The 23,795-nt window shown below is 50.3% G+C and overlaps 1 protein-coding gene across 2 annotated transcripts in view; it reads left to right on the top strand.

The window, feature by feature from the left end:
- Positions 1 to 2,677: 2,677 nt before the first annotated feature.
- Positions 2,678 to 23,795, top strand: part of MAP6 (microtubule associated protein 6) — a 54,564-nt gene continuing 33,446 nt past the window's right edge. Inside the window, exons 1-2 of one of the 2 annotated variants that reach the window (XM_084842428.1) lie at positions 2,678 to 2,802; positions 3,425 to 4,334. In XM_084842428.1, the coding sequence (XP_084698554.1) occupies positions 3,526 to 4,334 (809 nt within the window). In that variant the 5' untranslated portion in view covers positions 2,678 to 2,802; positions 3,425 to 3,525. Of the gene's footprint in view, positions 4,335 to 23,795 lie in introns of both variants that reach the window. The other variant, XM_084842427.1, reaches the window with a different exon arrangement.

Below are 23,795 nucleotides of genomic sequence, written 5' to 3'. Positions count from 1 at the left end.
GTATCATGTTTTGGTATTTTAATGAAAATTGGTTTCAGCTGTTTTATATTTTGTATCTTTTTAATAATTTTCTTGTAAGGTGCCTAGGGTCTTTTTTTTTTAAGGGAAAGGTGTCTTATCAATTCAAATAATAATAGTAATAATAATAATAATAATAATAAACAATGTATGCGTGTAAGTCATGTTCATGCTAATGCTGAACATGTGTCTGGGAGGCATAAACAGTGAGAGTGGAAGTGGAGGCCTAGTTCACAGGTGCAATCCTGCCACCCTTCTCACAAATTTATTGAACATCTGGAGTGTGTCTGAGGTGGCCTACAGGTGATCCATGAGCAGACCGCCTAATTTCTTATTATTATCCTGAGCCCCAGTCCAATTTTAGCCTTAAAAGCAGCCCCAAAGGGGCTCTGAACTCAGTTGGGACCATGGAACTTGGGGAGAAGTGCTGAAGCCTTTCTCTCACAGCATTTGTCTGGGTTAAATTGGCCTACATGAGTCCTTTTCTCCTCTATTGCTAATAACAGCTTGGGGGGGGGGGGTTGTGCTGTGCCCTAGTCCTATTTGACCCTCCCCCACCCACTACATAATGTTTAGAGCCAGGGTGGGCAACTTGTGGCCCTTCAGATTTTTTTGGCCTACAACTCCCATGATCCTTCACCTTTGGCTATGCTGGCTAGGGCTGATGGGAGTTGTAGGCCAAAACATCTGCAGGGCCACAAGTTGTCTACCTGTGGCTTAGAGTGCGGCCAAGTGGACTCTGCCACTTTAGACTTTGGGGGCAGGGATGCCATTTTGAATGCTCCGGTACAGGAAAAACTCCCTCAAAGAGAAAACCAGCACAGCAGGCAAAGGGCTGGACTAGAACCTCTATCCCTTATCTGCTCATTTTCTATTGGCAGGGATTTTTCATTTGTTCGTTTAGGGACAAACTTCAAAGAGGTATCTCCTCCCCAGCCGAAGCGTTGCATTCCGTTCTACCATCACACCATTCCAGCACTTCCTTCCTGCCTTATTCTCCCTCGTTTGTTTATGCACACAGGCCTGGTCTGCCCATGCAGCAAAATGAGATGGTCGAAGAAGGGGCTGTAGGTGAGGAATCACATTTTGAAATGTTCCCACAATGTTAAACAAACAAACCCTGCAAGCAGAAAACTAGCACAGTAAGGCGCACGCTGGACTACTTCCTTTCTCCCTGCTGTGGTAATTTGTTTTTTAAAAAAAAACTGCAAGAAATCTTTTACATGGAACACATTCCAAAATGGCACACCCACCCACCTGCAGCCTAAAGTAGTACAGTCCGGACTGGCACACCTCCACACCTGCAGTCTTAAGTGGTACAGTCCAAAATGGGCGCATGCACACACACACACACAGTTGCAATCTGAAGTTGTTGTTGTTGTTCAGTCGTTCAGTCGTGTCCGACTCTTCGTGACCCCATGGACCATAGCATGCCTGGCCTTCCTGTCCTGAGCTCTCTCCCTGAGTGTTCTCAAGTCCATATTCATTGCATCCGTGATGCTATCTAGCCATCTCATCCTCTGTCGTCCCCTTCTCCTTTTGCCTTCAATCCTTCCCAGCATCAGGGTCTTTTCCAGGGAGTTTTCTCTTCGCATTAGGTGGCCAAAATATTTGAGCTTCAGTCTCTGTCCTTCCAATGAGCACTCAGGGTTGATTTCCTTTAGGATGGACTGATTTGACCTCCTTGCAGTCCAGGGGACTCGTAAGAGTCTTCTCCAGCACCACAGTTGGAAAGCATCAGTTCTTCGGCGCTCAGCCTTCCTTATAGTCCAGCTCTCACAGCCATACGTTGCTACTGGGAAAACCACAGCTTTGATTAGACGGACCTTTGTCGGCAAGGTGATGTCTCTGCTTCCGACTATGCTGTCTAGGTTGGCCATAGCTTTCCTCCCAAGGAGCAAGTGTCTTTTAATTTCATGGCTACAGTCACCGTCTGCGGTGATCTTGGAGGCCAAGAGAATAAAATCTGTCCCTGCTTCCATTTCTTCCCCTTCCATATGCCAGGAAGTGATGGGGCCAGATGCCACGATCTTCGTTTTTTTAATGTTGAGTTTCAAGCCAGCTTTTGCACTCTCCACTTTCACCCTCAACAAGAGGCTCTGTACGGTCCAAAAAGTCACGGCCGCCACCACCCTCCTGCAGCCTGAGGTGGCACAGTCCAAAATGGGCACGCACACGCACACCCTGCAGTCTGAAGTGGCACAGCCTTAAACGTCACCACCACCACCACCACCCTCCCGCCGCCTGCGGTGGTACAGTCCCTTCCACCGCCCAGGTCTGCTGCCTGGGTGGCGGCGGCGGCCCCAGAGAGCCCGGCTTCGCACGTGGCCCCTTTGGGCGCGCGGGCGCCACGCGCCGGACAGGCTTCCGAGGCAGCGCCCCCCTCCCCCCCCCCGCTGCCGGGAGTCCCTCGGGAGGGGCGCCGGCCCGCCCCTCGGGCGCGCGAGAGCGAGGGGCGCCGCGGCCGCTTCCGCCCTGCGCCCCCGCCCGGGGAGAGCCGCCTTCCTCGCCCGGCCGGCTGGAAGGGGTTAAGGGCTGCCGTCTCCCCGCGCGCCCCCCCCCGGCGTGTGCGTGCTGACGAAGGCAGGAGATCCGACTGCCTCGCCTCGCCCCCCCCCGCGCGTCCTTTGCTGGGCGCGCGCCTGGGCGGGGCCCGCTTCTCTGCAGCGGCGGCGGCGATGGTGGCCTTTGCTGCTCCGGCCGGACGCTGAGGCTGCGCCGCCTTCTGCGGCTTCTCCGGGCGCGCTTGCCGTCTGCACCCGAGGCGAGCGAGCGAGCGAGCAGGCGGGGCGCCAGGCCAGCGCTCTCCCCGGCCCCGTCCTCAGCCGGGCCGCCGCCGGGATCCGCCTCCCTCTCCTCCGGGCGACGCGCCTTGCGCCGACCTCCTCCGCCGCACGCGTCGCCTGCTGCCCGCCGGCCGGGAGGGCGCCGGGGTTCTTGCCAGGCTCCCGGCGGCCGCCCTGGGGGCTCGCGGCGGACTTCGCCCCCGGCCGGACCTTGGCAAAGGGAGGGGAGGCGAGGGGGAAGAGCCTGAGCCCCGCCCCTGCTTCGCCAGCCGCTGTTGGTTGGGCGTCTCCCTCGCTCCCTCCATACCTGCTTCCCTAGCCCTTTTTTTTGGGGGGGGGGGAGGGATTCATAAACTATTAATCCTCGAAGTACGGGAGGCACAGGCCATCTTGCCTCTCCTCCTCTCCGAATGACTCTGTAGCTTGCGCGCGCGCGCGCTTAAAACAAGTCATCGTTTATTGCTTTTGTTTGCCCCCTTTTGGCACAGCGCCGGGGTTTTCTTTGGCTTCGGCCGGCGCGCACAAGGCCGGACTGGGAGCTGCGTGACTCTTTTCGGGGCGCAAAATTGCATCTGTGGAATTCGGCGGGGCGGGGCGGAGCGGAGGGGAGGGGAGGGGAGGGCGTGGCCTCCGAGCTGGTGGGCTCATTGTCTGTGTGGAGGGAGGGGCGCGCAGGTGCTCAGACGTGGAGGGCGGGGCGGGGCTGGGCCAGGCTGCCGAAATGGCCTGGCCATGCATCAGCCGGGCTTGCTGCATCGCCCGCTTCTGGAACCAGCTAGACAAAGCAGACATCGCGGTGCCTTTGGTCTTCACCAAATACTCCGAAGCCACCGAGATCCCAGGGACTCAGGTGGTTCTGCAGCAACAGCAGCCACGCCCATCCTCGGCCATCGAGACCCAGCCTGCTGCCCTTGGCGGTGACCTGGATGGAGTTGCCTGGGCGACCTCTGCAGCTGCGGACCACGCGCCCACGTCCTCGGGAGGGGTGCCCAGAGCTGGGCAGCCCCAGTCGAAGGAGCAGGTGTCATCCGACTCGGTGATGCGCCAGGACTACAAACCTTGGAGAGTGCAGAGGCCCGAGCCCAGCTACAAGCCGAAAAGTGAATACCAGCCCTCGGAGACGCCCTTTCAGAAGGAGAGCCAATACCAGAAGGATTTCCGCCCCTGGCCCATCCCCAAGAGAGGGGACCATCCCTGGATCCCGAAACAGATGCCCATCCCTGCTGTGGATCTCGACAAGGGCTCAAAGGAACGGTCCGGCAGTCAAGAGAGGAGGAAGAAGGCGCAGGTGGGCCAAGAGAAGGAGGAGCAAGGGAAAGAGGCAGCGGCAGGCAAGCCATCCAGGCCCGAAGAAGGAAGAGTGAAGAAGACCAAGAAGAGGGCCCATCTAACTGAGGATGGGGTGCAGCAGGAGCAGCAGCCGGGGTCCTCCGCACCACCGGAGGGCAGCAAAGGGCGAGCGGCAGTGGATGCTCTCAACCGGCAGATCAAGGAGGAAGTCACGGCACGGGTGAGCACATCCTCCTACAGGTGAGAAGTCAAAACAGGTTGCTCCATACACCTGGCAGGATGTCCTGCTTAATGAATGTCTTGTTCTAGGCTTCTGACTGTCCGCACAGTCAGAGGTGGCCCACTATGAGGTTGGGGGAGGTGGCTGTTTCAGCTGGCAGAATCGGGGGCCGTGTGGGCAACAGTCACTCTGAGCCACTGGACGCAATTCCAGAAGGAGGCCCTCGTGAATAAGCTTCACTGACATGAAGAGGCGGTGCCATAGCTCAGTGGTAGAGCGCATGTTTTGCATGCAGAAGGTCACAGAGCCAGTCCCTGGAATCTCCCATTAAACAGATTCGCACCTAACAGGGTTGGGAGTCCTCCTCCTTGAGACCTTGAAGAACCTCAGCTACTTGGAGTAGAAAATACTAAACCAGATAGACGTATGGTCTGACGGATATTACTAGAAATCAGTAATATCTGTTCATATGAACTATTATGTTCTTGTCCATATATATATGGGGATCACACAGGACTTCCTCGTGCAGGGGTAGGCAACCCAGAGGCCCCCCAGACGTTTTGGATGACAACACCCATCAGCCCCAGCCAGCATGGCCAATGGCAAGGGAGTATGGGAGTTGTCATCCAAAGCATCTGGAGGGTGCCAGCGTGCCTCCCCCTGTCCTAGTGGATTGTGCCCCAAATTGACAAGTGTGGGGTGCATTTTGTGTTTTTCACCTTGGGGTTGTTTTGGGCGGGCCGTGCATGCTGCATGCTATCAAAGTCAACCTAAATTGACTTCGTTTGTTTGTCTGACTTCAAAATGCAACACATTTCCTGTTTTTAAAATTGAAAGGTTTGAGTCTGAAATTCTCTAATAGATTCCGAACTTCTTTGAGTTTCCATGTTAAAGTACAGATGTCACATCTAAAACTGAATTTTCACCCCTGAAATCGTGACATGAAATTTGCTACAGCAGTGCTGCTGGCTTTTCTGAACGTGGTGTTTATAAATCTTCAGATTTTGAGAGTACATCACTGGTATAGCGATGCCAGGGCTTGTAGGGACTCAGCGCCAGCACTTTTTTTATTAGCAGGGATGCTGACCTTATCTTCCAGCCCCTCGGAATTCCCTGTTGCCTCTGGGCTTAGCTGCAATCTTAGCTAAGACTTGGGTGGGTGGGTGGGGGAATGAATTTTCCAAGCAACAATGTATTGTTCCTTGTTGTAATGTAAAGTATGGTCTTGGATGGGCAATTAAGACCCTTTGGCTTTACAGACACCCTGCTCCTAGCAGATGAAAACTCCTAGAAATGGTTTGTTTTATGGATCAACATATCTGCCTGCAATTTTGGACTTTCCTTGGGGCATGGTGACAGGGAGATTAAAAGTGTTGGTGCATGCCTCATCTCAAATTATTCTGCACAGTGGTCACCGCTACGCTAAATACCCTGCTCCAAACATCTGCGGAGCAGACCTCAGGAGTATGTGGTACTACGCGGAGGGCCTCACCAGATGACATCAAGGGCTGAATGGGTCTATAGCTAATGTGGTGTAGTGGTTAGGGTGTTGGACTGGGATTTGGGAGATCCAGCTTCTAGCCCCCACATGAAGCTCACTGCGTGACTTTGGACCTGTCACCGACTCTCAGCCTAACCTACCTCACAGGGTTGTGGTGAGGATAAAATGGAGAGGAGGAGGAGGACCACGTCAGCCATCTGGGATTACCTGGAGGAAAAAAGGTGGGATATAGATGTATTAATAAAGAAAGAAATAGGGGAGAAGGAGGCCTCACAAAAATTAAGATTAAAAAAAACTTGAGTGGATTAATTGTATGTGTTTTAGGCTGCAATCCTAAAGCTGGGCAAAGATTTGCCAAGGGGCTGTACGAAGTGGTAGAAGTGCCACTCCACCAGCTAAGAGGAGGTCTACCAGTGGAATGGCATTTTTACCCCTGAAGGAAACCCCAGTATGTCAGAGGAAAGCCCAGCTGTGCCGTTGGTGACGTTCCGCAGGCAGTAGGGGCCCAAATGGGGTATGACTGGTGCAGCCGGAGCAGCCTTGGATCCACAGGATACAAAGTCCCCCTTTTCCCTTGACACGCCCCAAAAGGGACTTTAATGATGCCAGCCCTGCAGCTGGTCTAGTGAATTCCCTCCGATAGTAATCAATGGGAGGGGACAATGAGAAATAGCAACATGGGTGACCAGCCAGATGGGCAATTAATAAATTTAATAATAAATAAATAAAAACCATAAAAGGATTCCCACCCCCCAAAAGCCCCTCCCGCCCTGGCTGCAGCAAGCCAGCAGAGCTTTAGATGTGCAGGTCACTCTACCATGGAATAGTTCTCTCCCCCCGCCCCACGTTGCTCTGTCCATCCACTGATAAAATCAATTAAGTCTGTATTAATTTTTCATGGGAATAAACAATAGTTTTGAAAGGGGGGGAACAGGCTTTCCTTGTTTTTAGGTATAACTGCACATCTGGCATACTCTTGATTGGTAGACTCAAATTTTGCATCCTCGGTTTCTTGGGATCCAAACTCAGGTGAATGGCCTTGTTGGCTGTGAAGGATGGAAGTTGTAGTCCAACATAGGACTACAACACATTTGGAGGGCCCTAGGTTGGGAAAGGCTGGTTTAGGACTTTCTGCATCTAAAGTACAGGCTTTAATGTTGAGCTTTAATCCCTTTCCTTTAATTCCGCATCCTTCTGCACCCTATGTCAGCATCTTTGGGATGCACACAGTGCCACTCGCCAGCTGTTTAATTCCTTCCCTTCAGTCCAGCACCTGCTGTATTGTTTTCAGCTGTCCTCAGCATCCTTCCCAGTTATCCATCACACTGTTCTGCCACCTCCATCACTCACTCTGTCTTCCATTTCTGCTTCAGTCCTCTCTCTCTGTGTGTCTCCTTCCTCAGCCCCATAGAGTTCCGGTAGCATTGCGCTCATGATATGAACTTGCATCCTGGGTCAGTGCAGGGGTTTGACTTGAGGATGCCACCTTAAGCATACTAACTCAGATCTAAGTAACACTGAATCCAATAGAACTGACTTCTGAGTAAGTGCACCTAGGATTGCAGCCTAAGAATCTTATCTGCCACATTACTGAATTGCACATTAGTAAATTGGGAATAGGTACCACCCACAGATTCCTGGGAACCATCACTAGAAGAGCCCTGCTGGATGATATCATACATCTTGTTTCCAATAGGCGCTGACCAGTTGCCTTCAGCAGTACATCAAGATAACAGCAGTCTTCCATTGTTGCTCACTCACCACTGGTATTCAGAGGCATACTGCTTCTAAACATGGAGGTTCTATATAATGACACTGACTGATAGCCATTGATGGACTTCTCCCCTTTTGTGAATGTGTCTAATGTGTCTTATAAAGTTGCTAACATGAGTTGGGACCCCCATCACTCCCTCTAACAGAGAACTCAGGTGGTGGGTGCCGATAGCAATGTAGCCAAAATGGGGCCACTGAGAAACAAAAGGGAGACATTGGCATGTTTGAGGGAATCCCAAGTTTTGCAGAAGCACAAAAAATCTTTAGAAAAAACACCTTCAGGGGACAACAATAATGTCGCAAAACAGTCCAATGAGGATTACGGATGTCCATCCCTTAGAAATCCATTTCTTTTTTGGCTTGATAAGAGTTCTGTGGTGTATATGACTCGCTTTGTGTCTATGAACTGAACTGTGGGCTGTTCCCCAAACTCTGGGGACTTTTTGCAAATTTGTGGGGGGGAGGTTCTGTAAGTTGCAGAAATTTCTGAGCAATTTGCGTAAACTACAGCCAAATTTGCAAAATTACATAAATTCAACTGCAGTTTGCATAATTTGCACAAATTCAGCTGTAATTGCACAAATTTGGCTATAATTTGTGCAAATTGCTCCAAAATTTGTGCAAATTGCAGAACCTCCTCCCAATTCTTGAAAATTCTTTAACTGGCCTGATTCGCTGCAGATCAAGTGGGGCACCACAGCGAAACTGAAACAAAGTCCAGGAGGCCAAGCCTAGGAAAATATGTTGAACTCCACCCCCCAAACGGATTTCTCTGACATCCCTAATGAGGACAGAGCATGCTCATTAGCCATGGCCTGGTGGGTGTCCATGGCTAATTGTCATAAATTCCCCTGCAGCCATGAAGTTTACTTAAGACACCATGGGCCACTCACTATTTCTCAGACTAACCTGTCTCGCAGGGTTGTTGTGAGAATGTTAGACACCTTGAGAGTACTTGTGCTGAAGGGTGGGATAAAAATGATGGTGAGAGCAATCCTATGTCCCCTATACAGCGTCTGGGGCAGGCAGGCTTTTTCAGTTTCTCAGCTACGAGCTCGTAGCTGGGAAACCGTGCTCCCCACCCCCTTGTGGCCGGGGTAGAAAGAACTGTGCCGCCAGCACTGCCTCCGTGCTCATAGCACGGAGGGATGAAAACGGGGCGTTCCTGGGGTGGGGATAGGAGGAGACTATGGAAGCTGTTTTAGACACCTTCCTGTGTGGTCTCCAGCCCCCTCCCTGAAGCCTCAGTTAGTGTCAAGGGCTGCTTGGAGGCCTCTCTCAGTCTAATCCAGTAGCTAAGTCCAGACACAGACAAAAGGGATTCCTTTCAAAGCTTTATTCTTCTTTTACAACTTAACAACTCCACTGTTTGCAACTAGATCTGAGCAGCACAGCACCTATGCCCTAAGTTGGAACAGTTGGTCCCCGTTTGAAAGGGAATTACTGGCAGACCCCTGAACTTAGGGACTAGGGAGAGTCCCTCCCCTTTTCCCTTGGATCCTCTGGGCGCAGCCATTGTTTGTGCGCCAACCGGGCACTACGCCTCCTTTCTGCGCCCTCCATTTGGCGCCGCTCTCTGCGTCGGCGTCGCGCGTCCACCAAGTCTGCTACCTGCACTCTGTCACTCCCTGGACTGCTATCTAAGCTAGGAATGCTGGTGGGAGGAATCTCCGTCAGCTGTTGGTCCTGGGAAAGAGGAGCGCGCTCCTCTCCCAGGAGCGACTTCTCTTCCTCAGAATCAGAACTACTCTGGGATTCTATGGGCTCAGTGTCCACCCTGACAGTTAGACACGCAAAAATGCACGACTAAGGCAACATGCAGAGTGGCTGCAGCATGGAGGGAATCCTCTCCTCCATGCTGCTTCTGCCCTGCACTGGATAGGTGGTCGCCTCCGACTTCAGGGGAGGTCAGAGGCGCCTGTCTATCTCTATAGGATTGTGCCCTTAATTAAACAAATGCAGACTATGTGCTGATCCAGGATCAGAGGCAGCCTGCTTCTGTATGTCAGCTGCTGGGGAACGTGAGCAGGAGGGTCCTATTGCATTCATGTCCTGCTTGTAGATTTCTCATCGGGGCGTCTGGTTGGCTATGTTGGGAGCAGAATGCTGGACTAGACAGGCCTTCGGTCTGATCCAGCACAACTCTTAGGATCTTAAGGGTGCAATACTCTGCATGTTAAGACAGAAAAAAGTTCTACAGCTCCCACCATGCTGGCTGGGGAGTGCTGGGAGCTGTAGAACTTTCTTTCTGTCTAAATATGCAGAGTATTGCACCCTAAGCTAGCTAAACTTCACATAATGATTTGAAACAATAACCAGCCTCTTACTTGATTGTAGTTGAGCCATTTTATATTTATTTATTTATTATTAAATTTATTAATCGCCCACCTGGCTGGTCACCCAGCCACTCTGGGCGACGTACAACATACAATAAAACAATTTAAAACAATAAAATTCTACAATAAAAACATTTCCTAAAATACCCTAACCCACCCCAAATGCCTGCCTGAACAACCACGTTTTTAATGCACGACGGAAGCTCATTAAAGAGGGGGCATGACGGAGTTCCCTAGGGAGGGAGTTCCACAGAGTGGGGGCCACCACAGAAAAGGCCCTCTCCCTCGTCCCCACCAGTCTAGCTGTCCTGGCTGATGGGACAGAGAGAAGGCCATCCGAGGCTGATCTTGTTAAGCGGCCTGTCTGGTGCTGCTGGAGGCGCTCCTTAAGATAGGCTGAGCCAGAACCATATGGGGTTTTAAAGGTCAAAACCAACACCTTGAATTTGGCCCGGAAAACAACTGGTAACCAGTGCAACTCCTTCAGCACTGGAGTGATGTGATCTCGCCGGCAGCTGCCTTTAATCAGGCGAGCCGCCGCGTTCTGTACCAGCTGCAGTTTCCGAACCGTCTTCAAGGGTAACCCCACGTAGAGCGCATTACAGTAGTCTAAACGAGAGGAGACCAGGGCATGTACTACCGATGGGAGCAGATGGTCGGGAAGGAAGGGGCGCAGCCGCCGTATCAGATGGAGTTGATACAGCGCTGTCCGGCTCACAGCTGACACCTGAGCCTCCATGGACAGCTGGGAGTCCAAAATGACCCCCAGGCTGCGGACCTGGTCTTTCAAGGGTAGCCATACCCCATTCAACACCAGGTCAACATCCCCTAGCCTCCTCTTGTCTCCCACCAAAAGTACCTCGGTCTTGTCAGGGTTCAGCTTCAGCTTCTTCCTCCCCATCCAGCCACTCACCGTCTCCAGACATTTGGACAGGGATTCTACGGCCAACCTTGGTGAAGATTTGAACGAGAGGTAGAGCTGCGTGTCATCCGCATATTGATGACACCGCACCCCAAACCTCCTGATGATAGCCCCCAGCGGCTTCACATAGATGTTAAATAGCACCGGGGAGAGGATGGAACCCTGTGGCACCCCACAAGTAAGTGGCCACGGGTCCGAAACCTCCTCTCCCAGTGCTACCCTCTGGTACCTGCCGGTGAGGAAGGACCGGAACCACCGCAATACGGTGTCCCCAGTGCCCAACCCCTCCAGGCAGTCCAGGAGGATACCGTGGTCAACAGTATCAAAAGCCGCTGAGAGGTCGAGGAGAACAAGGAAGGAGCATTCACCCCTATCCAGAGCCCTCCTCATATCATCTACCAAGGCGACCAAGGCCGTTTCTGTCCCATGCCCAAGCCTGAAGCCTGACTGAAATGGGTCTAGATAATCAGTTTCTTCCAAGTGTGCCTTCAACTGCACCGCCACCACCCGCTCCATCACCTTGCCCCAAAATGGCAGATTTGAGACTGGGCGAAAGTTGTTCAGAACTTGAGGATCCAAGGAGGGCTTCTTTAAGAGCGGTCTTATCACTGCCTCCTTGAGGGCTGATGGCATCACTCCCTCCTCAAGGGAGGCGTTCACCACCGCCTTGATCCCCTCACCCAGTCTCTCTCTGCAGCCCATAATGAGCCAAGATGGGCAAGGATCAAGTAAGCAGGTGGTCGGCCGTACAGATGAAAGCACCTTGTCCACTTCATCAGGAGGAAGAAGCTGGAACCGATCCCACAAAACCAGTTTGCCACAGGCCGCCTCTTGCTCACTAACTGTATCCACAGCGTGCAGAGTAACACACCTAATCTGAGCAATTTTATCTGCAGAGTGCCTTGCCAAGGCCTCACAGCAGGCCTTAGAATGCTCCAGTGGTTCCGGAGCCACAGGACCGACCAGGCTCTGGACCACTTGGAACAGCCTCCTGTGACAGCACTCTGCAGACGCTATGGAGGCAGCACAATATTCCTTTTTTGCTGCCTTCACCGCCACGTGATAGGCTGAAGATACAGCTCTAGCCCGTGTCTGATCGTCTTTGGAGCGAGACTTCCGCCACCGGCGCTCTAGCCGTCTCACCTCCTGTTTCAGAGCTCATAACCGCGGATTGAACCATGGTGCAGTCCGAGCCCTGTTCAGGGGGAGAGGGCGTTTCGGAGCCACCCGATCTAATGCCCCAGTGATTGCGGCATTCCACCCACCCACCAGGGTCTCGACCGAGTGGCCATTGGCGTGCCCCAGAGAATCCCCAAGCACGTTCAGGAATCCATTTGGATCCATAGGACGCCTGGGGCGGACCATTTTAATGGGTCCTCCATCCCTGCGGAGGGGTTGTGGAACCGAGAAGTCCAACATCACCAGATAGTGATCTGACCATGACAAGGGGGTGGTGCATATACCCCCGACTTCCAGATCACTCCCCACTTCTCCAGAAACAAACACAAGGTCTAGTGCATGACCAGCTACATGGGTGGGCCCAGTTAGAGTATGGTGCAGCTCCCAGGAGGCCATGGTCTCCGTGAAGTCCTGAGGTGCTCCTGTGAGGATGGCCTCTGAATGTATGTTGAAGTCCCCCAACACCAATAAGTTAGGGGACTGTACACGCACATCAGAGACCACCTCAAGCACCTCGGCCAGGGAGTCAGTCGTGCAGCGGGGTGGACGGTACACGAGCAGAATCCCCAGACTGCCCTTTGGGCCCAACCTCCAGTACATGCACTCAGCAACCTTGGTCTCCCGGAGAGGGGGTCTGGTGAAGACCAAGGACTCTCAGTAGATAACAGCCACTCCCCCTCCCCGATCCCCAGCCCTCGGCTGCTGTGCATACGAAAATCCGGCTGGACACATGGCTGCAAGGGTTGGAACAGCAGCCTCGGCCAGCCAGGTCTCCGTAATACATGCCAGGTCTGCACCCTCGTCCAGGATCATGTCATGGATGAGGGAGGTTTTCTGGGTAACAGACCGGGCATTGCAGAGCAGCAAACGAAGGCCAGAAGATGGGGTCACGCCTCCCCCAGCCATCCTTTGGCTCTGGACAGGCCTGGAGCAGGGGACAGATACTACACATCTCTCCCTTGTTCCCCTTACCTGGCATGGCTGGCCCCTAGCTCTCCACCAGTGCCTGCCGCCCAGCCTCGGTATCTTCTGGCCCCCAACACTCCCCCCACTGCCTCCATCAGGTGGACACATGCCCCCTTGCTCCCGCCTATCAGGCAGGCTACCCACCCCTAAAAACACAACAAAATCCCCCAGAAAAACACACACACACACACACAAACCAAAAAAACAATTAAAATCCCCTTAAAAATAATGCCAGGCCGGAGTCCACAGGGAAGGCCTGGTGGTGGTGGAGGCGGTGGCGGCGGCGGTGGCGGCAGCAGCAGGCCCAGCAGCAGCAGCAGGCGCACCTCTTCCCCGGTGGTGGTGGTGGTGGTGGCCTCTCCTGCAGGCCCTGGCTCTCCCAGGCCACCTTATATAAAAAAAGTACTTATTATGACCCTGTAGATTCTGTCTGTCTATCTTTCTTTCACATTTAATATCAATGTATGTCTCTCCCTGCCTTTGGTTACTGCAATACATCAGGGTAGGATTTGCACTCAAATGTTACTGATATGCTGATCTTTCTTTTACTTTTTCTTGTCTCTGTGATTAGTTACCCTGTTTCTGTATTTGGGCACAGGAGAGTGCAGGCAGCCGTTGCCCGTTGCTCAGAGAACTTGATAGGTTTCCTTAATGACCTTGTAGATCAGCGTAATGTAATGCTTAAAAGGCTGGGAAGGAAATAAAGTCTGTATGCTGAATAGAATTGTAAATCCAGATGTCGTTCTATTTAATTAAACGGGACATGGTGAATAATTTCTCTGATTAAAAGTGAGTGAAAGAGAGAGAGAGTTGTAGATCACTCCTCTTTAATTAGCATCAGCTTTGCACAGTGGGCACTTTGACCAAATATTGTGTCATATGAATCTCATTCCAGATAACAATCAAAGGTCCTGATATTGTATGGTGGTGTTTTGTGGCTTTTAATTCAATTTTGAGATCACTTTGCCACTCTTAGCTCCAGCGAATGCAATCAGAGTATGCAAAGAAGCTCTGTGTGAAAGGGTGATTGATTGACAGATTTGCTGCTGTCACCAGCAAATATGTCATATTTGCTGCTCTTTTTAAAAAACACCAGTGGCTGTATGAAGCAAGGTGGTGACGGTTTTCTTTTGGCCTATATTTGACCTGTATTATAAATGCATGAAACAGACCAGATTTAAGGCTGATCTACTCTTCTCTTTAGGTGTAAACTCTAGAGGTTTTTTAAAAAGCAGGCTGGGAATGGAAAGCAGAAACAACTAGTAGGGACCAGTGTGTTTGCAAACATACCCATCACAGTGTTTTAATCGATTGATTAAATGGCCTCCCTGATCTAACTGATTAATCAGGGGTGCAGAAACTTAAGCTCAGGCTCCCAGTCCAGCCTTCCGGGGTTCCCCAGAAGGCCATGCCCCTTTCCTTAGCCCCTCCCTTTCCCCTAACCACTGATCATACGGTGGTACCCTGGCTTTTGTGCAGTTTTTTCCCATTCTACAAGGTTGAAATGCCTCTCCTGAAGCAATCCCATGCATGTTTAGACAGAAAAAAGTCCTACAACTTTTTTCTGTCTAAACTTTTTAGTTTAGACAGACAGACTTTTTTGTATCTAAATATGCATGGGATTGCAACCTTAATTGCTGGCAGTCAGAGCTTCAAGCTGAACTATGCTAATATTTTGATCCACGCTTCTTTTGCCTTCACCCCGACTCACTACTGGAATGTGGGCCTGGAGGGCTTCTCTGAACTGGAATTTGGCCCTCATGCTGAAAGAGGTTCAACCCCTTTGAATTAGATGCATCAGATTAAAATAGTTTCAGACAATGACAAACATGCCCCCAATTAACCATCCAGCAGTTGTGAAGAAGTTAGTTATTTTAGCCTCCTTGAGTACTCTTTTTTGATACAAAGTCAGGATACAAATCAAATAAATAATCCAAGTACTTATTTGAAACTGTAGATGGCATCTTCAGAGAGGCCATTTCCTCCTGTGAGTGATGGGAAGAATAGCTTCTCAAAGATTACACTAAGGGGACACATGCATTGTTCATCAGTAGAGCACTAGCTTTTCATGCCGACGGCCCTAGGTTTAATCCATGATGTGTCTAGATAAAAGGATTGGGTGAGGAGAGACCCCTTCTCTGCCAGGTACCCCACAGGGCTGCTCCCAGTCAGAGTGGACACAGTGCTGGGCTCCATGGACCCATCGTCTAGCTTGCCATGAGGCAGCTGCAGATATTTATTTAAAAAGTGGAGCGAGTGTTGTTTTTCCACCTATGCAGATTTAACAGATGAATGACTCTATTTGAAACTTGCATAATGGATCAACTAAGATTACTTAATCAGGAGACGGTTGTAATTGCAATGCACACTCACCCAGAAGCTGGAATCAGCACTGGCTCCTTCTGGAAGATACTTCCAGCAGCAAACCCTTAAGAACGTAAGAAGAGCTGTGCTGGAATAGACCAAGGGTCCACCTAGTCCAGCATTCTGTTCACACAGTGGCCAACCAGATGCCCACAGGAAACCCACAAGCAGGGCATGAGCGCAACAGCACTCTCCTGCCCATATTCCCCAGCAACTGGTGTACACAGGCATACTGCCTCTGATACTGGAGGTAGCATGTAGCCATCAGGACTAGTAGCCATTGATAGCCTTCTCCTCCAGGAATTTGTTCTATCCCCTTTTAAAGCCATCCAAATTGGTGGCCATCACTACATCCTGTGGAAGTGAATTCCATAGTTTAACTCTGTGCTGTGTGAAGAAATCCTTCCTTTTATCTGTCCTGAATCTGCCACCAATCAGCTTCATAGGACGACCCCATTGGGTTCTAGTATTATGGGAGAGGGGAAAAAAAGTATCTCCCTATCCACATTCTCCACACCATGCACAATTGTGTACACCTCTATCGTGTCTCCCCTCAGTCACCCTTTTTCCAAGCTAAACAATCCCAGACGTTGTAACCTTTCCTCATAGGGGAGTTACTCCAGTGCCTTGATCATTTTAGTTGCCCTTTTCTGCACTTTTTCCAGCTCTACAGTTGCTCTTGTTCCCAAGCAACTGGTGCACAGAGGCATACTGCCTCTGATACCGGAGGCAGCATATAGCCAGTAGGAGTAGTAGCCATTGATAGCCTTCTCCAGGAATTTGTCCAGTCCCCAAGCCATTGAAATTCGTGGCCATCACTACATCTTGTGGAAGTGAATTCCATAGCTGAACTATGCACTGTGTGAAGAAGGACTTCCTTTTACGGCATGCAGAGGCAAACCCAGAGGTGCCTCCACATCATGTGCGCAAAGGCCCTCTGTTTAGCCTACATGGTTCTGTTAGCTCAGAGACTAGTTTAGCAGTTGCCAATTTGGGATGCTGTTTTTCTCCCATGCAAGAACCCCTGTTTATACAGACCACGAATCCCAACGCGGCAACGGCCACACCCTCTGGCTTACATCTTTGAATAACTGTTAGCTCATGCATAGGGTGGTTGTGTGTCCTCTTTTACAGAAGACAGTCCTCTATTTGAAGGGCTTCCAGGTGATCATCTCCTAATGAAGGCATCCTCTGTATGAGGGGCTGTCTGCTCCAATTCCAGTTTAAAGACAAGGAACCATCAGAATTGTTGCCCATCAACCATTAGTACCTGAACATCAAACTGGGCAGGCAGGCACACAGGCCACCTGGTCACGGTCTTACCTACTATGGTGAGATGTACTGTATTTCGATTCAGATTCTAATAATTATTTCTAAATGTGCATCTAAGCATAGAAACGAGCACATGCAAATTTTGTGCAATGTGTTTCCTCTATTGTCCTCTTTGGTGATTTCCTCTTTGGGGGCAATTAATAAGTGGCCACCCTGCTCACACAGCAATCCAGATCAGGTAGCTGCATTGGTCCATTCAAACAAAATGTGCAGGGTCAAGAAAACAATACTTTATTGGGGCCCAGTGTTGTTTATAGCAAGGTTTGCACACTTTTGGCTTGCGAAGTGCTCTTCCTCAGGCTCGGTGTTTAAGAAAACATGTCTAAAAGGAAGAAGAAATGGAAACCCCTCCGCTGAGGAATGCTGTTGTGTGCCACTTACCCTTTGCTGCAGAATGTTTTGGTGCCATGATAAGATAGAGGTGGTCCTCATGGACTAACAGCCTGGTACTAGATAATATTCAGAAATGGGCTCAACAGGACTTCTAAGCCAAGGTGCATTGGATTTCAGTGGAGCAGTGCATGCTTTGCTTGTCTAAGGTTGTGGGCTCCCTCCTGAAAAGGTCCTCCACTGGTTAAGGCTGCAAAATACACCTGGCTGAGATCTTGAGAGCTTTCACCAAAGAGACCATGCTAGGCTAGATGGACAGCGCTCTGGCTCAGCTTAAGGCTGCTTCACGCATATGGAAGGAAAAAGCACGCAGAGGTGTTCAAGCTACAAACTTGTGCCTGCCCAAAATATCGCACCATTTGTGTGAAGGTTATCACACTTTACACAACAAAAGGCACAAGGGATTTCAGGTCTGACGCAATGAGTCTGCAAGCATGATGATTACAAAGGGAAGGATGAACAATGAAAAAGGAAATACAGAAGGCAGGCCCAGTGGCTTCAGTAGGTTTTATATCCGAGTCAAGGTGAAATCCTGTTTATGCCAACTTGGGAATAAGACCCACTGAACTCTGAGGGTCTTACTTCCAAGTGAACAGGCGTAAGGCCAGGCTAGCTGTGTGCTGAGGTTTGCAGCCTTAAGCCCAACTCAAATTGCCAACTGCAGAAACAAGAAAGAATATAATGCTGCTGTAGAAGACTTTATGTTTATGACACCTTTGGAGCTTTGCAGCTCTTTTTCAAAGATATTTTCCTTTGGCAACTCTTTCAAGAAAGACCCAGTTCCCTCTGTCTGTATCTTGGGCCATTTTCTAAAGTGCTCTTCCACAGCTTACAGAGTATTGACTTATTTAAAAGCACATCATCAAAACTCTGCATGCAAATTTAGCAAAGGAAGAACATTTGCTTATATTTGCTTGACATGCCTTTGTTTTAAAAACAGCCCAGAGATTTGTTTGGTACAAAGTTCAAAGTCTCTCTTGGCACTATGTGAATAGCTGTGGGGGATGTTAGAAAACCAGGAACTCCCAAACTCTGATTTAATAATGAACCTGGAATATCCAACCATGGAATATCCAACCATGGAAGAGGTTGCCCACTGTGTGTCTGTATGATATGCTGCTCTGGTGTTTCCCCCTTCCAATCTACTAGACCAGGTAGTCTCTTTCTCCTGTGTGATGCGATCATTCAGTCATTCCAGTTCATAGATATGGCAGAATTAGCTACCTTCAGAGAAAGGTACATGCTGTGTCTGTGCTAGTTCCTGCTGAAGACACATGCCCAGGTCAGTGACTCACACAGAAACAACAGAGATGGTCTCCTCTAAGGGTGGGTGATGTTACACACTTTAAAAGTAAGCCATTTGAGGCAAGTCCCCAACCTTTTGGGTTGCTGGGTTCGCTGGAAATTTTGAGAGTGTTATGGGCACTCTCACAAAATGTTTGCCATGAGCTTCGTGTGGCGCAGAGTGGTAGGCGGCAGTATTGCAACTGAAACTCTCCCCACAACCTCAGTTCGATCCCAGTGTAAGCTGGGTCCCAGGTAGCCAGCTCAGGTCTACTCAGCCTTCCATCCTTCCGAGGTCAGTAAAATGAGTACCCAGCTTGCTGGGGGAGAGGTAGTCATGACTGGGGAAGGCAATGGCAAACCACCCTGCTATAGTCTCCCCTGAAAAGGCCAGTGTAAGCGGCATCCCTCTAGGGGTCAGCAATGACCCGGTGCTTGCACAGGAGGAACCTTTCTTCTTCTATGTGGCTTGCCCATTCACAAAATGGCTGCCATGGTGGGTGAATGTCTGGCCATTTCTCAGAGGCAAACTAAAAGAAAAGTAACCTAAATACAAGGTAGAAGTGGGGTCTGAGCTCCAAAACACAAAACTGCTCTTTGGAACTCAAAGATGTCGCTTGAGAGCAGCGCTTTGCTTTGCAGCATGACAGCTTCCTAATAAAAAAAAAGCTTTTTAGAATTAAAAAAATGTTTCAAAGTCAAGGAATAAAAACAGTCAAGAAATAAAATAAAAAATCAGGAAGGGCGAGGAGTCTGGAGCACTCCAAGAGATGTGTCCATGGGAACACTGGTGCCCCGGGCACCAAATTGGAGGTCTCAAATTTGGGGTGTAAAAATCAAGTGCTCCAGTTTTAATTATGAAAGAAGTAGTCCTCAATATTAGAAGATCAGATGCAGGCAGCCCTGCAAGGTGGTTCAGAGTAAAAGAGATTTGAGCTTAGACTTTCTTTGACCACTAAACTGTGTTTTGATTTAATGTGTGGTTGATTAAGGAGGTAGTTTGTGAATTTTTGGTCTGCACCATAACACCCTCTGTGGTTGCCCTGTTTTCCAGACTCCACAGCCTCTTGAGTACCCAAGTCAAGTTCACTTTCCCTTAATAACAGCGTCGTCTGGCTAATCTCCAGATAAACCCCTTAGCTGTTCTCTAGATAGCATTTTGAGAACCCAAGTACCCTCCCGATAATATGGCAGCCAGGCTTTGCCAGACAGGAATGCCTGCATGCTAATAGAGGAGCTTTCTGAAATAGAACAATTATAGCCCATGAGTAAAGCTTAATGCTCTTGCTGAATCTTTGACAACTTCTCCTCCCTGTTCCCATATTGCCAGTTCCAGCATCAGTGCATAACACTCTGAATGACTCTGCTTACGCCTATACAGAAGCCCCTGTTACCTTCACTACTCAAAACCTAAAACTGCCCACTGACTACCGGGGGGGCCGGGAGGAGCACAACCAGTCCAAGCATGGCGATGGCCCTGTTGAAACAATCTCTGCATCCATCTGCTATTAAGGACACACCTGAAGGGGCTGGCAGGGAAAGCACTGCCCCCTAATTCCAAATGTGCTGGGGGGGGGGCACTCTGGTTGAGGTCAGCAAAGGAGAACAACAGAGATCCTGTCCTGTTCTTTAAAGGGCTGGGCAGCCTTTTCTGGCCGCGAGAGTCGCGTGCAGAACCCTGGTGATGGGTCAGGAGCTGTACACGCATGCAGATACTCACAGACACTCGCCCCCACACACCCCCACGCACACACATCTCGGCGTGTAGGGGTGGGGAGGTTTAAACTTCCTCTCTCTGTCCACTGCGATCAGAGGTGAAGACACCCTCAATGGGTCCCTCTCTCTCAGTGGGTCTACGTGCTCATCAGTGTCGTTTGAGAGAGAGATGGAAGACAGAAAGACTGGCAACAGTCTTATAAGTATATTTTACGCTAAACGTTTTGGCTTCCGACCTCATCAGCCACTTACGAATTGTCCTCCCAATTAAGGTCAATGGGACTAAGAGTTCTGAGTCTGTAGATCCAGAAATGTTCCACCTTTTGTCAAGCATATCAGGGTCTTTTGTTTATTATATTGGAACCAACTGTAAATCTGCGAGACTACGTGCAGGAGAGTTGAAACGTCTTGCAACAGGCTGCTCCAGTTTTTTGGTAAGAATCGCAGATTTGTAAGCGTTACACCAATCATACCTCTGTGTTTTCTCCTAAGGAAGTTTCACCTCCAAACTGCCGCTCCTGATACCCAGTGAACAGCACAGCTACTGATGAGGGTGGAAGCTGAAACTTAAAATATAGTTTTAATACTCTGTTATTAGTCTTTCCTATACATTTTACCTCAAGCCTGATGGCATCCACAGTGGAGTCCGGGCCTCCTTGTTTTGCCACTTTACACCAGCGTGTGTGTGTGTCTTTGAATTTCATATTTGTTCTAAGGTATGAACCAGTTTAACATAGAACCATAACCTTCAGCTGCTGCTCTTGCCTGACAGGCAGAGATCCAGTGAGCAAGGAGATCATGGCATCTGCTCCTCCTCACCACTGTCATTGTCTGCGCTGGGATGAAAGGCAGGGGAACGAACGGGTGGCGATGGTGGAGAGGAAGAGCAGCTCCAGGGCGCTCTGGCCCATGGGCCCGTTGGGATGTGGGACCTTGGCAGATGCCCAACCATGCCTGCTGTTGACGCTGGCCATAGCTGGGGTTTGTCTCCTTGCTTGCCATGACTCTGTAAACTCAGGGGAGGCCCTTCTCGTGGTCCCGCCACCATCACAGGCTCATCTGGTGGGGAGGCGGGAGAGGGCCTTCTCGGTGGCTTCCCCAAGGCTCTCGAACTCCCTTCCCAGGGAGGCGAGAGTGGCACCCTCCTTGGTATGTTTCCGCAGGCAGGCAAAACCTCTTTTGTTCCGGCAGGCCTTTGGGGATAGCTGGTCTGGACCTGTGAGAATATGATGGGTGGATACTATGGTTTAGATTTCTTGTTGTCTTTTAAAATTTTGATGTTTTATATATTGTGGTTGATTTAATTATATTTTTAACTTTTGCATATTTCCATTTATAGGTTTTAACTGTACATGTTTTTAATGTTGTCAAGCTGCCTTGAGTCCCAGTATTGGGGAAGAGGTGGGATATAATAAAAAATATAATAATAACAACAACAACTTTACTGCGCAAAAGCTGGTAAACCATCAAACAATCAGTGGTCCTGGGAAAGGGGGTGGGGCCTGGTGAGGGGGCATTGGATTGGCACCCCAAGTGGACCAGATTTGCCCCCCCCCCGGGCTCTAAATTGGGGTGGCAGTGATGGAAGGAATTGGGCCTAGAACACAACGTACTGGGCTGTAGCTCAGAGGCAGAGCTCCTGCTTTGCAGGCAGAAGGCCCCAGGTTTGATCCCTGGCATCTCCAGATAGGGCAGGAAAAACCCCTGCCTGAAACTCTGGGGAACCACTGCCAGGTGAGCTGGTCTCAGAGTCTGTTTTGGCACAAGGCAGCTTCCTATGTTCCTACCTGTAGAATCCTTTCTGTGGCAAAGGGAACCTCCCCTTTGACACTGATTGGATCCTGCGGGGAACTGGCATCCCCAGAGACTGTTTTCCCTTGACCCCATTGCGGTGGTGGGGAAGATGCCACACACAACGGGGCTGTTCGTACGTAACACTAAGCCACTGTGGGTCAGTTAAACTGTGGTGTTGTGTGGTGCATGACAGCCGCCATTTTGAATGTGCAAGCCATAGGTTGTTCTAGGGCAGGGGTCCCCAAACTTTTTGGACCCATGGGCACTTCGGGGAATTTGAGAAACTGCTGTGGGCACCACCACAAAATGGCTCCCATGGAGAATGAGGCTAGCCACATAATGGCTGCTGGCTAGTCAAGAGGTGGTGGGAGGCAGGGAGGGGAGAGAAATAGTGAGGCTAGAGGCTGGGGGGAGGGTGAAATGGAAAAAGTTGCTTCCTGGCCTGCCCAGTCTTCTTCCACCCATACAGACCTTTCCCTTTTGCTCTCTCGCCACTCCCAGCCTCTAGCCTCGCTCTTTCTCTCCACCAACCGCTTTCTTCCCTTTTTCTCTCCCTTTCCCATCCCTAGCCTTCTTTCTCTTCCTAGCCCCTAGCCTTGCTCATTCTCTCCCACTCAGCCATTTATCTTCCTGTTTCTCTCCACTCCCAGCCTCTAGCCTCGCTCTTTCTCTCCCCTCTACCCCTTTGTCTTGCTTTCTCTTCCTACCCACTGAACAGCCGATCAACGGCAGGTTCAGGAGCAGGAAAGAGAACCTGGCACCATAACATTTTTCAATATTTTATTAATAAATAAATATTTAAGGGGGCAGGGAGCAGAGAGCTTTCTAGGCACTGTTGGAGGCCCCCATGGGCACTGCATTGGGGACTCCTGTTCTAGGGTAATGCGGGTTTGTTTAACCCTCGCATAATCCATGCTGCTTGGGTTTGCACCACACAACAAGTCACAACACACGTGCCCAAGGCTTGCATATTCAGAACGGTGGCTAGCATGCGCTGCAACCCACCGTGGCTGCGGTGATCATGCAAACTTGGTCAGACACACACTGTCTTTCACGCATGCAGACATTATTGACAGGGAATTTCTTTTATGCTCCAGTTACCATTGTCTGGTGCAATTGTGGGAGAACAGAGGGCTGCATGGCGCGTTGCATTCCGTCGCAGGCACACCATTCCTTGCAAGTGCTTCGCTGACAGGCGCTCCGGGCCTAGGGGTGCGTTGGTCAGCAGAATGGCTGGAGAAATCACTGCCAGAGCCCCTTGCTCGGCTAAATGCCAAATGACAAAGAGTGTCAAGCACAGGTTTTAAAGTGTCCTGTCTCTGCATTATTCTGTCATCATCATCCTGGGAAAGATAATTAGTGGAGGGGGTACCTTTTAAGAGCTCTCTCTTTGACCCTTTCCAGTCCCGGGGCCCAAACATGTACAGCCACATTCCTAATCACTGTTACTAGGAAGTAGGTCCCATTTAGCAAACGAGAGAAAGAAGCGGGTTGGCAGAAGGACGGCCGAAAGGAATGATCTCCTTGTGCATCGTCTGATCGACTTCTGGAACTCTTTGATGCAGGACAGTGTTGTCACTGTGGCTGATGGCATATATGGCTTTTAAAAGAGGTTAGAGAAATTCTTGGACCAGAGTGGCACTGTTGGCAGCTACTAGCCATGACAGCTGAGAATGGAACCACTGTGTTCAGGACCTGCATTCAGAATAGCATCAGAAATGCTGAGGACTAAGATGGGGTGTGTGGCTGTAGCTCAGCTATGAAGGCCCCGGGTTCGACCCCTGGCATCTCCAGTGAAAGGATCTTGGGTAGCAGATGATGAGCAAAGATATCTCCCTGAACCCCTGGAGAGCCTCCACCAGTTGGAGCAGACCAGCCTTTCCCAACCTGGTGCCCTCCAGACATACTGGACAATAACTCTAAT

This window comes from Heloderma suspectum, chromosome 3 (assembly GCF_057233095.1).
Source record: "Heloderma suspectum isolate Gila_16-S chromosome 3, 16-S_ref, whole genome shotgun sequence".
NCBI lineage: Eukaryota > Metazoa > Chordata > Lepidosauria > Squamata > Helodermatidae > Heloderma > Heloderma suspectum.
This window is presented reverse-complemented; position numbering and strand designations above follow the sequence as displayed.